The sequence below is a fragment of the Triplophysa dalaica genome, chromosome 24 (assembly GCF_015846415.1).
Source record: "Triplophysa dalaica isolate WHDGS20190420 chromosome 24, ASM1584641v1, whole genome shotgun sequence".
In the NCBI taxonomy this organism is placed as follows: Eukaryota; Metazoa; Chordata; class Actinopteri; order Cypriniformes; family Nemacheilidae; genus Triplophysa; species Triplophysa dalaica.
Window position 1 is genome coordinate 11,070,867 of NC_079565.1, and position 13,143 is coordinate 11,084,009.

Sequence of the window (13,143 nt, forward strand, 5' to 3'; positions counted from 1 at the left end):
GGCGCCATCTAGTGATATGAGCTGGGACACCAAAGCTCCGACGCTTGTGTCCAAAAGAATGAATCTTGATGCTTGATTCGTTCATTTAAAATCAAGTGACCAAATTATTTTTTTATTCTTTTGTTATTATTTAATTTTGTAATTTGTGAATCATTATAAGTGTAATACTTGAAAAGGAAAAAAAATGACATCCGGAACTTCGTTTCACACACACCAACGTGACTGCTTGATTTGATTCGTGACATAGGTCACAACCTAATAGGTTGAGCTAGCTACTCACTATAATGGTATGAACGTGCTTGTGTATTTGTTTGTGCATGGAAATGGATTATTTTTCTTACCCTGCTTATGAGTTTGACTTGTCAATTGACTCGAAAATGTCCACAGCCACAATAGAGTTGGATCGCGTGCAAAACAGCTTGCTGTCCTGTATATACTGATTTATTAATTTATTAATCAACCCATGCATTCATTCATTCATCCATCCATCTATTGATTCATTATTGATGCTATTGTGCGAAACATTTTGCGACACAGCGCTTTCAACTGCAGTGGTGAGCACGAAGTGAGCACCCCTATGCCCTACTCCCTTCGAAGGGCTTAGCCCTTGAAGTGATCTCTTTGAAGGGTAGAGGCCCTATTTTAGGTAAATTACTATTTTTTATCGACATATATAAGCAATAGTGGCTTCTTCGCTATATTTGAAGAGTTTGATTCCAAAAAGTTATTTATCTGTATTTATTTATTTATTTATTTATTATGGCTTAAATAAAAACAAACCAACAGCATTTGATAGATATTAATTGAAATGCACAATAAAAAAAACAAAATCTCATTTTGGAACCAAACTCTTCATTTGCAACTTGTTAGCAGAGTATGCTAACTGATCTGGAACAGTGGTGAACCAGATCTGGAACAGCGGCGAACCAGATCTGGAACAGAGCCAAACCCGATCTGGAACAGAGGTGAACCAGATCTGGCCCACACTTGGGACAAATCAACATAACAGAACCTGCAACTGTCTGGAACTGGTTCGGAGCTGGCCCAGTGCTGGTCCAGATGGGGAAAACGGATCCGTGCCCAGAACTTACGAGGCGTGTGGGCCAGATGACTTTTGTCTCTCGTATGGGGTTGGAACTGCCTTCATAAAGGGAATGGACTGGCCAAGTGTTACCTTGACATTGTCGCACGTGCACTCTCAGTCCATCACTCGTTTGTTGAAAATAAACATTTTTAATACTTCTTGTTAAATATTGTGTAATTATGTCTAATTTCACCTTGTTTTTTCACTCCACTTGGTAATTAAGGGAATATGTGAAAGAGGAAACCTATAACCCGTCCTTCGGATGAGACGTTAAACTCTGTAGTCATTAAACATCCTATGGTGTCCTTCGAATAAGAGTAGGTGTAACCCCGGCGTCCTGGACAAATTTGTCCATTCGCCTCTTAGTACATCATAGCCTCCTAATCATCCCCATATGTACTAATTGGCTTCGTAATTCTGTCTCCTCTCCACCAATAAGCTGGTGTGTGGTGGGCGTTCTGGCGCAATATGGCTGCCATCTATCATCCAGGTGGATGCTGCACATTGGCGGTGGTTGAGATCCTCCCTTACACGTAAAACGCTTTGAGTGTCCAGAAAAGTGCTATAAATGCAATGAATTATTATAATTATTATTATAATAAACAAGAACCTATTTTTAAACATATTAAACATACTTTCCTATAAACTAAATTATCTTTATACTATACTTTAACCATCTTAAACCATAAGTATCACTGACAAAAATAGTGTAAAACAAATTCAAACTTAATTTTTGCCACCATTTTAGATAACGTACAAAATCCCACACCATATTTGCTACAAAATGCGTCACTTTCTCGAAGTGACCATGTCATGTGCCCTTTGCAAACAGACTTCTTAGAGGTCCCTTCAAGGGGATAAACGCATAAATGCGGTTTGGAAAAGGCCCAATACTGTTGAAAGACTTCGCCATCACTAGCGCCATATGTCTGTCTGAATATCTAGCTGTGAAGTCCGATGGATGAAATTATTTATACTTTTTGGACTATTTTTTTTAAATTCTAGCTATTTGTTAAAACCCATATTACACTGGTTTTACACGAAGCTAGCTTTAATTAACCACTGGGACAAAGAAATGTCTTAAGATGAATAAAAAAGCATTTTTTTGCCACAAGTCTCAGAAATCAATTATATGTGAACAATTCAGCTAACATCCTAAACTGTGTTTTATCTATAAATGAATAAATGACCCTAGGCTTTTTAAACATTGTTGTTAATGTACGAGCTTCAGTACCGTGGAGAGCAGCCGCACTGTGGAGAAATGAAGTATCGCGAGAGTTCCACGAACCGCTATTATTCAGCATCACTACACACATTCATCCCTCGCCCAACTCATACGTGCTTACGTGCGTGTGTAGGAAGACCGTGACGTGATTGTTTTTACTCCCATATCCCAAATCACATCTCATAATATTACGGAATTGAAACATCACTCTTTGCGAGCGCATCGATCATTGAATGGACACTGGTTTAATAGATGAGAGTGGGCGCTAGCACGAGCGGACATAATCGCGGGTGAACGCACGAGACGGACGGTAAGGGAATGTTTAACCTTTTCACTCTCGGATCGGTATTATTCACACCTCTGAACATATTTGTGATGCAGTGCATGAAGAAGACACAGAAGCATTCGACCCCATTGAGCACTTACAAATAAAACATCTCCGGGTTTAGCTCCATCGTTGAAGGGCGCGCTGCTCGACCCCGCTACCGTTCGGAAACTACTGAAAGGATGCTAAAATGTTAACGAAAAATGTTTAATGTTCTCCATTAAATCTTCGTTTTAGGGTTTATCTTAAATCTGTCAGCATGGATGAATGCAAGCTAATGTTTTATATTTGTATAACACCGTAGCCTATGCCCTTCACGTCCCTAACGTTAACGTTACGTGGTTACTACATAGAAGCGATTAAACATATTATTAATAACGTTAATCGTTTAATCTTAATTTCTGACAATGATAGCTCGGTTTTCCGGTTGGTTTGGCCGTTTTTTGTTTGTTTTATATTAAGTGTCGTCCTCTTGATAGCTGGTCAGATCAGTGATGATTCAGTAACCAGGCCTCACCTAGTTTCCCTTTGCTTTAAAATGCAAGTCAATGATTTAATAATAATAAACAGGCTTAGTTTCAAGGTTGTGCAGTGTTTGTTTACAGATCTAATGTTTTTAGTCCTGAGTGAGAAAATGCATAATTTGCATTATTAGAGGGACAAATATATTATAAATAAAAATACCTTCTTGTGTGTTGAGTTGTTTACAAAGTAAAAGCCCTTCTTCCTTTACCAACCTGTTTTTTAATTGTAATCATTTTAATTTAAATTAATGTTACAGGACAAGCTTATTTTTACAATATAATATAACAACAGAAGTGTTTGTGTGTAATGTGTTTTGTCAAACAGGTTTTTGAATATTATAGTCTGAATAAAGTGAAACAACTAAAGAGACTCCATGGCAGGTAAGAGCTTTACATTAGATTTTCTTGAACCATTTTAGATGTATAGTGTTATGATTTAACTTGTGCTGTTTAAAGGGACAGTTCTCCCATAAATTACCATTCTGTCATCGTTTACTGACGCTCTTTTTATTTCAAACCTCTATGACTCCCGGCGAACACAAAAGAAGATATTTGGCACCCATTAAGTTCTATTATACGGACACAAAACCAATGCAGGCGAAGAGTGCCGGTTAGGAACATTCTTCAAAATACTTTCTTTTGTGTTCTGCTGAAGAAAGAAAGTAATACAGGTTTGAAATGACGAAATGGTGAGTAAATAATGACGGAATGTTCATTTTTGGGTGAACGATCACTTTAGGTGTACGCAGAACTGAAACTCTTAGAATATTATTACAGTCTGGCCATATGGCTCATGAATATATACAATGTCCAAAAACATTTATTTTGTTATATAGTTTGTTTTACAAAAATGTTTTGTTAGTCAATCGTGGCTTAAAGTGTGAACTTAACTTTGGCATTTGGTTGGTTTACAGAAAACAATTTTCCTCCTCTTCCACGGTTCATTCCACTGAAGCCATGTTTTTACCAGGACTTCAACGAGATTCCGGACCAACACAGGACTATGTGCAAACGGCTCTATTACTTATGGATACGTATGTTGATAAATATGCCAACACATGATTTTACCATTATTTTATACATTTTTCACCACACTAAACAGCTTTTCTATAGTGTGTGTGCTGTGGAGTAGATTACGGTCATGTTGCATTATTTGCCTTTGTTTAGTGTAAACACTGACAGACACACAGAAACAGGTTTTTGATTCTGATCTGAGAGTCTATGAATAAAACATGGGGGGTTGTCATATGACTCTAATGTTAGTGTACATATTGTTTTCGTTGTGTACCACAAGCATTACATTAGCTTTGGCAATGTAGCATATTTACAAATGTTGTTTTTTATTAGCAGACATTTTGGGAATTATTTCAAACAGGTCTGGGAGTTGTAAATGTTAGTGTTTGTTAACACTTTGTTACAATGCTAGTGACAGCTGCAACATAGGATTAAAGTGTTTGTTTGCTTAGTTTTAACCTGTAGTCAGATTATCATTAGCTAATAGATTTTAGTAATTGGCTGCATCCGAAATCGCATACTGTGACAGTACCTGCTGAATTTGAATAAGCCTATCAGCCGTTTAAACAGTACGTTCTATACAATATGAGTGGGAGAGGTATGAATACATTTTGGACATACTGCTTCCACCATGTTTTATGGTCATGTGACCAGGATGCTCTTTGACCCTAGATGTATTAATAACAACCTACATGTGAGCGTTGATAAAAACATAATTTAGTCACAAGAATTGTCATTGGCACCGTATTGACCGTTCCTCAGCTCCTGTAGCATCATGGGATAGAAAAGTGTCCATCCGATCCAGCCTTACGAATCTCGAAGTAGTAGACCATCCAGGTATTCCTCGCCTACTGTTTTGTGCATTCTGAGGATTCGGACATACTATTCATGACTTGCCTACTATATAGTATGGAAGTAGGCGATTTCGGATGCAACCATTTTGTCTCGAAAAAGCTTTGTGTGCTGTTTTTAATAATATTATAAAATTTACAGAAATTTTTTATTTGATCTGTTATTGAAAAATCTGTTTTTCCCTCCTAGTACACAGTGCCACCCTAGCGTTGAACCTGATTGGTTGTCTGGCTTGGATGTGCGGTGGGGGCGGAGCAACCAATTTTGGGATGGCCATACTTTGGCTGATACTGTTCACCCCATGCTCATATGTGTGCTGGTTTAGGCCCATCTATAAGGCCTTCAAGTAAGATAAGTTTTTATTAGTGGTGGGCATAGATTAATTTTTTTAATCTAGATTAATCTAGATTAATTCCAAGATTAATCTAGATTAATCTAGATTAAAATGGCTCATTTGAATTCTGCCGAAGGCATTCAGAATATGTGTGCTACCCAAATAATGACTAAAAGTAAGTCTTTGAGAACGGGTTTCTCAAGCCAGGTGGCGCATTAGACCAGGGCTCATCTCCTGTTTCCAAAATGCATCACAAACTGCTTGAGAAAGCTGTTCTACTATGATAATTGGTGATGAAAATTAAATTATGTTCAATAAGATGAACTTGTGTTTACTTCCGCATTAGCTAAGGGATGATTTGCGTTTAGGTGGTACTTGAGACTGGAAGAGCTCCTACAGTACATTTACATTTAGTCATTTAGCAGACGCTTTTATCCAAAGCGACTTACAAAGAGTGAGGGAGCAACAAGCGATATGTCATACAGGAGCCATAATACATTAGATCTCAATACAAAGTTACTGGTTTCAACTAAAGCTAGACCACTACCTGTTGAGAGAAAGTGTTCTTTTTTAAACCAATTCCGCATTGCACAAGGTGCAAACAACCTTAGTCTTGTCGATGTTTCTATTGGGAAGCTTCTTAAAAATTAATATTCCCTGAAGCAAACCCGGCGGCTTCATAGCTGCATCCATGTTAGCACGTCACGTTTGATGCGGTAATTTCACAGTAACGTTATGTTGTGTTCAGACCAAACGCGAATGGCGTGTCAAGCGCGAGTGATTTATATGTTAATGCAAAGAGCCAATAGACCTACTTGCTGCGCGAATCGCGCGAATGAAGCCCTGGTTATGAGATGATGAGGCGGCTTCTGCTTCCGCGAATGACGCGAATCACGCGAGTTGAAAAATCTCGTTCTCGCCCCGTACAGTGCAGTTAAGCTGGTATACATCCGCGCTAAAATATCAAGGTGAAAGTCATCATAGCTTGCGTAGTATAGACCCAGCTCCCAACCCAACTTTGAGAATAGATTAACGGCAACATTTTTTTTATCGCGCGATAAAGGCAGCGAGTCTCACTGCGTTAACGCCGTTAACGCCGTTAACGGCCCACCACTAATTTTTATATAAATACGGTTTCCAATATGATTTCTAACTGTCTGTCAATTTTAATCATGTGATCATATGCTATGCTAACGCGGTGTGCTCTTTTTCTTGCAGGACAGACAGCTCGTTCAACTTTATGGCATTTTTTTTCGTATTCATGGCACAGGTGGTGATAAGTATCATTCAGACTGTTGGAATTCCAGGATGGGGGGTTTGGTGAGATCTGTTCATTTTATTAAAATGTCTAATGACATTTATTTTTTGCACTAGACTTCCTTTCCATTTCCTTCTATTTATACGCACGCAGAGTTTGTGGATACTACACTCTTAAACATTCTGAGATTATTTTTAACTGGCACAAACCTAACCAATTGGGTTAAATAAACCCCCAAAATGTCCACATTATATACATAACCATGGGTTGATACAACCCAGCATAGGTTAATTTGTAACACAGCTGTTAGGTTTGTCTCCTTTTCGAGTCAACTAAGGTTTAAAAATAACCCACCATTTTTTATTAGTGTATACTGTTGAAAGAATGTAAACTTCTTATGTCCCCTTGTCTAAACAATATTATACGGTTGAAGAGTCTAGTCGACGGAACACACAGAGTTTCTGGATCCAGGAGATAAAGTTTGACACAGACACAAGTGCTTGTTCAATCAGAGTCCAAAGTTTATTATTTTAGGACTAATACTTATAAGTTTGCATCAGGAGGCGTCATATAAAACCACCAAAACAGTGGAAAATCACCAGACTTTCTGTTTAGTCTTTCCTCCTGAACAATCAGATATGATTACATATTCAATATTACAATAACAAAACAATCGTCCATAGGCATCATTAGGAACCTTGATATGGAGAACAACAGATACTTATATCAACATAAGACAGCATAAGATCCGATACAACTTTCAACGAGGTTAAACAACAAGAAAGTAAGGAGCAAATATTACGAATAGAAGTGAATAATAAGAATAGATATGATGAATATTGGAATAAACACAGATGCAGTATTTGTGGAGGACAGGACGAAATCCAGATTCTCACAACTGTTTTTGAACATCATTATCATTATTATTTTATAGTTAATACTAAAAAATATTATGCTGTACTTCAGAATTCACAGTATACTGCAGTAAATCTTACAGTATTTTTTATATGGGCGTACACAAAATTTCCTCATCATATTTTACATGAAAGTAAATTGATAATAAATATATTGTATTTGTGTTCAATAACACTGCATTTACAATTGTCAAGATTTAAAAGATGCTGAATAGGCAGTTCACAAATCTTTTTTCAGTAAAACTCAGAACTATTTTTTAAGGTTATTGTGACCAATTTGCCGATTAGATTCTCATTTATATGGTTTAAACTTGATTCGTTTTAATAATGATTAGTTATCAACATTTAATTTTAATTGTTAAATTTACAGAAACAGAATTATTATTTTAAAATAAATGCTGGTTACTGAAATTCTCCAACTTCTCAAAGCAACATTGGAGTGAAACACACATTTACATAAAAAATAGGCTCATAAAAATATGTTTAATTACTTTATGCTTAAAAATAATATTCACATTACTGTTAAAAATAAAAAGATATTTAGGAAATGAAATCCACATTACGCATTTATCTAGACCAGGGTCTAGATAAACTGTTCAGCCCGCGGCCCTTAAAAAAACAGTGCCAGGGACTCGAGACCCCCACTATCCTCGGAGTTGGGTAAAGTATACTTACATTGTGTGCTAATGCACTTATGAGGTCTATCCAAACACGCGTATAGTGACAACACAAAAGAACACACTCTAAGATAATACCATTTTAGAGTTATTTACTTATTACTTTACTTGTTGTAATACATTAACTATTACTACAGATGGTCAAACTTCATCAAACTGATTCGAGTGCTGATGGATGTGCTCTTTATGCAAACGCTGGCCTCTTTTTGTACCAGAGAACGATGGCCTCTCTGACTGCGGTGCTTCTCCGCCCTCCGCCGCTGGCCACCCTGCGTTGTCTTTGGTCAATATTAATCAAAGTTTAACTTCAACAAATAAAAATATCCTAAACTTAAAGCCTGAAATGTAATCTGCGTGCACATATGGGAATGTTTAACGTGGGGCTGTAAATGGACATGCCTAATGCGGTTGCTAATGTGACGTAATCCCCTCAGGGTTCACAATCGAGGGGGAGGATATTCCAAAGGCTGATGGTTTTTTAATTGCGTGGTTTTATTTCTAACTCAACCAATATTTGTCATTTTTTTACACTTATTGATTAAATACGCTATTCCTCATATAAACAAAAAATTCTGAAAATCATCTGCTACCCCACTCTCGCGGACTTGCGATCCCCCCAGGGAGCCCCGACCCCTACTTTGGGAACCCCTGGTCTAGACCAGTGGTTCTCAACCAGTTTGGCTATGGGACCCACATTTGCTCATCAATTATACCCACTATTTTGTATTTTATACATACATACATATAGAATTGGTTTAAAAAAAATATAGCAACTAAAATGACTGAACAGCCTGTAAGAAAGGCTATTAAATACCAGTCCAAAACTAGTTTTTTTTATGTTGGTATGAGCCACCACAGTTATTTAAACATAGTGAGTGCTTGTGGTTTCTATTGCACTTTAGTGAAGTGATATACAGCATGCGCCACAGCATTTGCATGAGTATAGCATTACGACGTCTGAGGTGAGAGATTGTGCGAAGTTATGTAAATAACAAAAGAATAATGACACTGACATCAAGCCTGACACCATCTCACTTGACTGCATATATTTATATGAGACATTGCGTTTTTTCATGCACTCTACCTAAACTGCATCTGTCAATAGCTTTACAAACGTCTTTCAAAATAAATTCTCACATCAGAAAAACATTTAGAATTACTTTTTTATTGTTGATAATGTTCCTTTGTCTCCGCCCAGTTGAGAAATACTGATATAGACTTTCTACTGTATCCTCTATCTTTGTTTTAATTAAAGCAAAAATATATAGCGACATCTTCAGGATGAGAATATTTAAATCCTTCGAAGCAGGCACATTGAGAATTGATTTGGGCATTCCCGAATCAATTGGAATCAGAGAATTGATTCTACTATTATGAATATTCCCACCCCCCTGCCATACAGCTACAGCCCACAGTTTGGCCAGCACCTGTCTACTAGTGCGACCAAACGTCCAGTGTGACCACGCTACTAGAACCACCACTTCTGTATAATGGTCGAGTTACATTAGCCTAGTCATGTCGTCACTGATTATTTTTTCATAATATGGTTAAGTTTAGACTATAAAGCTCTGTAATATTCTCTGAATTTTGCTAATGAAAATAATGTTTTTTTATGTTTTTTATTACAGCGGCTGGCTGGCCACCATCACTTTCTTCAGCACTAATATCGGCTCTGCTGTTGTTATGCTGATCCCAACCATAATGTTCACTGCCGTGGCTGTGCTCTCTTTCATCGCTCTCACCAAGGTAACTGTTATAGTTTCTTCATCACTATTATTATGTATATACACAGATCACACTCACAGAACGAAAACATGACTCCAGTGTGGCTCGCCATATAAATATCATTAAACAGATACTTCTCCCAAAAAATAAAGTCTGTCATCATTTACTCACCATCAGGTTGTTTCAAATCTTTACGCATTTCTTGGTTCTGCTAAACAAGAAGGAAGATATTTGTATGAATGTCAGTAACCAAACAGATCAAATCCCCCATTGACTCCCATAGTATTTATATCCCCTACTATGGCAATAAATGGGGGATGAGATCTGTTTGGTTACTGACATTCTTACAAATATCTTCCTTTGTGTTCAGCAGAACCAAGACATTTATACAGGTTTGGAACAATCGGAGAGTAAATGATGACAGAATTTTCAGTTTTGGGGGAACTATCGAACTGATCGATTTTGCTGTTGCAGAATTTCATTTGTGCTAGAAACATGTCAATTAGCTCCAACGTTAAGTAAAACCACTTTCTCTCGCTCAGGTTCACAACTTATACCGTGGTAGTGGTGGAAGCATGAGTAAAGCCCAGGATGAATGGACCACTGGTGCTTGGAAGAACCCTCAAGTCCAACAGGCAGCACAGCAGGCGGCGATGGGTGCCACCCAGGGGGCAATGCAACAACAGTACACAGCTGCCCCAACCTATAACTATGACGATCCAATGTAGTTTCTATTTAGTCACAACGGGGGGAGGGACAGTCACAGGGTATTCGGGGAGAGGAAGAGAGTCATAGTGTTACAAAGAAACAATTGGGCAAACAGAGTTGAATTATAAACAGGTTACTACAATGCATACTATCTTGCTTAATGGTTTTAACAGCTAGTGAGCTAGCTTAAAGAGTTGCTTTCAGACCTTAAACCCCATCCATAGGGAAATATCCATTTGCCATGTGGTGTTACGGCAGATTTTAACGATTGTGTATTGTTTCTTCACTATAACACCAATAAGGAGACATTCCAGATCTGTCTTCCTCATTTTGTTTCTATAGTAACTAGATTCTCAGTTCATTTGAGATTTGCCTGTGGTATTTGATAGCCAGTTAAACGTTTTGGTTGGCTATTAGTATTCAACAACATTTTAGCGAACACATATTTGCTTAAGTTTTATGCATCAAAAGGGGAGAACAGATCAGCATTTGAAAAATAAATTGATTGGTTATTACTTGTTTTCGCCATTGAAAAGTAAAAAGCTAATAAAAGTCGTATTTTTCAGTTCTACGCACATTTTTTTCGCTACATACTTTTTTCCAGGCTGTTTTATATTCGTTGTAAAGGTATACAGGGACAGCCAAATGTTTACATTATTTTTTTGTTCAGTTTACGGTTTTAATTGTGTTGTTTGTTGGTATTTTCGAATGTGCATTCATGTGAACTTTGTTTTTGTTACCTCAGGATCTCATTTTTGGGCTTAGGGCAAGGTTCGGCTACAGAATTGATTGCACGAGAAATATTTGTACATCTGTAGTTCAGTTTAGACACTCTTGAACGTGGCTTAAATATTAAACCTACCAATTAGCCACCAAATTATTCAATATTTAGTTTTATTTCAGTCCTGATATTGTACTAAGGGCCTGTTTGATTTGTTAAATAGCTGAAATCATAATGGTTTGCGAATAACTCGAGACTCATTACTGAATTTCAGTCATTTTTGTAAATATCAAAATGTGTCTGGATGGTTTAGTCTTCACTAAGCAAGTAAAGCACACAAGTTATACTGTCACAAGAACAATATACCGTATATGGAATCATATTAATAATTATTTACTTTACAAAGTAGTTTGTTTCTCCCCAAAGTCAATTTGATCTTTACATTTGCTCTGTTATGCATTGACAAGTTATCATTGTTTGAAATTCACAAACTTCCAACATTTTTAGATTCAAACTAGTTCGGACTGTAAAAAATGCAGAGTTTTTAATTTGACCAAATGTAACATAATATTTATTTAGATTTAAAGCTAAATGTGTGGTCTATCTCTGGTTGGTAGTAAATAGATGGTTGACTTTGCTAAATGATTAGCAAAATGAAAAATAATGAAGTGTACAGTATATGTAATGTTTATCTAAATGTTTTAATCAAGGCTTGTAAAAAATACCTTCAATCATTTCAAGAACTGTGAAACGTTCAATAAGCCAATGTGCGATATTATTCACGTACGTTTGGGGAGTTTTCTATGTATCTTTCTGTTTGTAAAGACTTGTTTATGTTATATTTTCTATCATGTGTATGTATTTGAGTGTTTTGATCATAACTTGCGCAGTGTGATGCATAGTACACCCAATAGTGGGCTTGGTGAGACAGGACATGTAGTTTAAAGCTTTGGCTGAGATTCGGTACCTAAGTGACATCCGTGGGTTTATAATTCTCAGAGTGCCCTCTGTTGGAATTGATGAATGAAACATTTACCTCTGACAGCAAACATTCACAGACGCAAATATTGGTATCTATTCTATAAGATTCAATGAGAAAATAGACGACAACAAGTGTGAATGTTACAGTTCAGCCACACCAGCAAAAGCTAAAGTCACTGTCCTTTGCCAAGTTCCAACATATTTTGTGCCCTGATATTAATGCGTATATATCCTGACAGTTTAAAGTAGCCTTGTTAATACTGTAAAGTTTTGTGAGTGGAAGATGCCAGTAGAATAACAACAAAAGCAGATAGTTGTCTTTGTAAAGTGAGTTGTGTGTGGTGATCGGTGCATTTGTGAATTGAACCAAACCTTGTACTATGTGTACGAAGGCACTCTCTGTGTGTGTGTGTGTGTGTGTTGATGTTTAATCATTTGTCAAGTCTAAACTGGAATGTATTGTCGACAAGAATTACACTACTTTACCGGTATCCATTTGAATGGTTTTGTTATTTTTATTGTGTTATTTTATTGACTTTTCATGTGTATCCCAATCTAGCCATATTTTCCCTCAGCTACTATGTTTACTGTAGTAAAATATATTTTAAGTTTCCTGATTAAAACTTAACCCACAAATCAATCAATCATGCAAATATAGAGTTATTTAATAGTGATTTCTGAAGGTGTTGTTTTTCCAAGATGACTTGTTTTGTTTCATTTTTGTTACTTTTTATATTCTTTATGTCTCTCCCTGATGAATGGTAAATAGATAAAATGTTGCATTGAGTGTCCTGGTGTATT

At 36.8% G+C, this 13,143-nt stretch overlaps 1 protein-coding gene across 1 annotated transcript; it reads left to right on the plus strand.

The window, feature by feature from the left end:
* Positions 1 to 2,397: 2,397 nt before the first annotated feature.
* Positions 2,398 to 13,129, plus strand: scamp5a (secretory carrier membrane protein 5a). The gene is made up of 7 exons (XM_056739736.1): positions 2,398 to 2,619; positions 3,484 to 3,539; positions 4,073 to 4,192; positions 5,214 to 5,370; positions 6,577 to 6,678; positions 9,836 to 9,953; positions 10,475 to 13,129. Exons 2-7 carry the CDS (start codon positions 3,533 to 3,535, stop codon positions 10,658 to 10,660), a joined length of 690 nt encoding a protein of 229 aa, XP_056595714.1. The 5' UTR covers positions 2,398 to 2,619; positions 3,484 to 3,532; the 3' UTR covers positions 10,661 to 13,129.
* Positions 13,130 to 13,143: the final 14 nt, after the last annotated feature.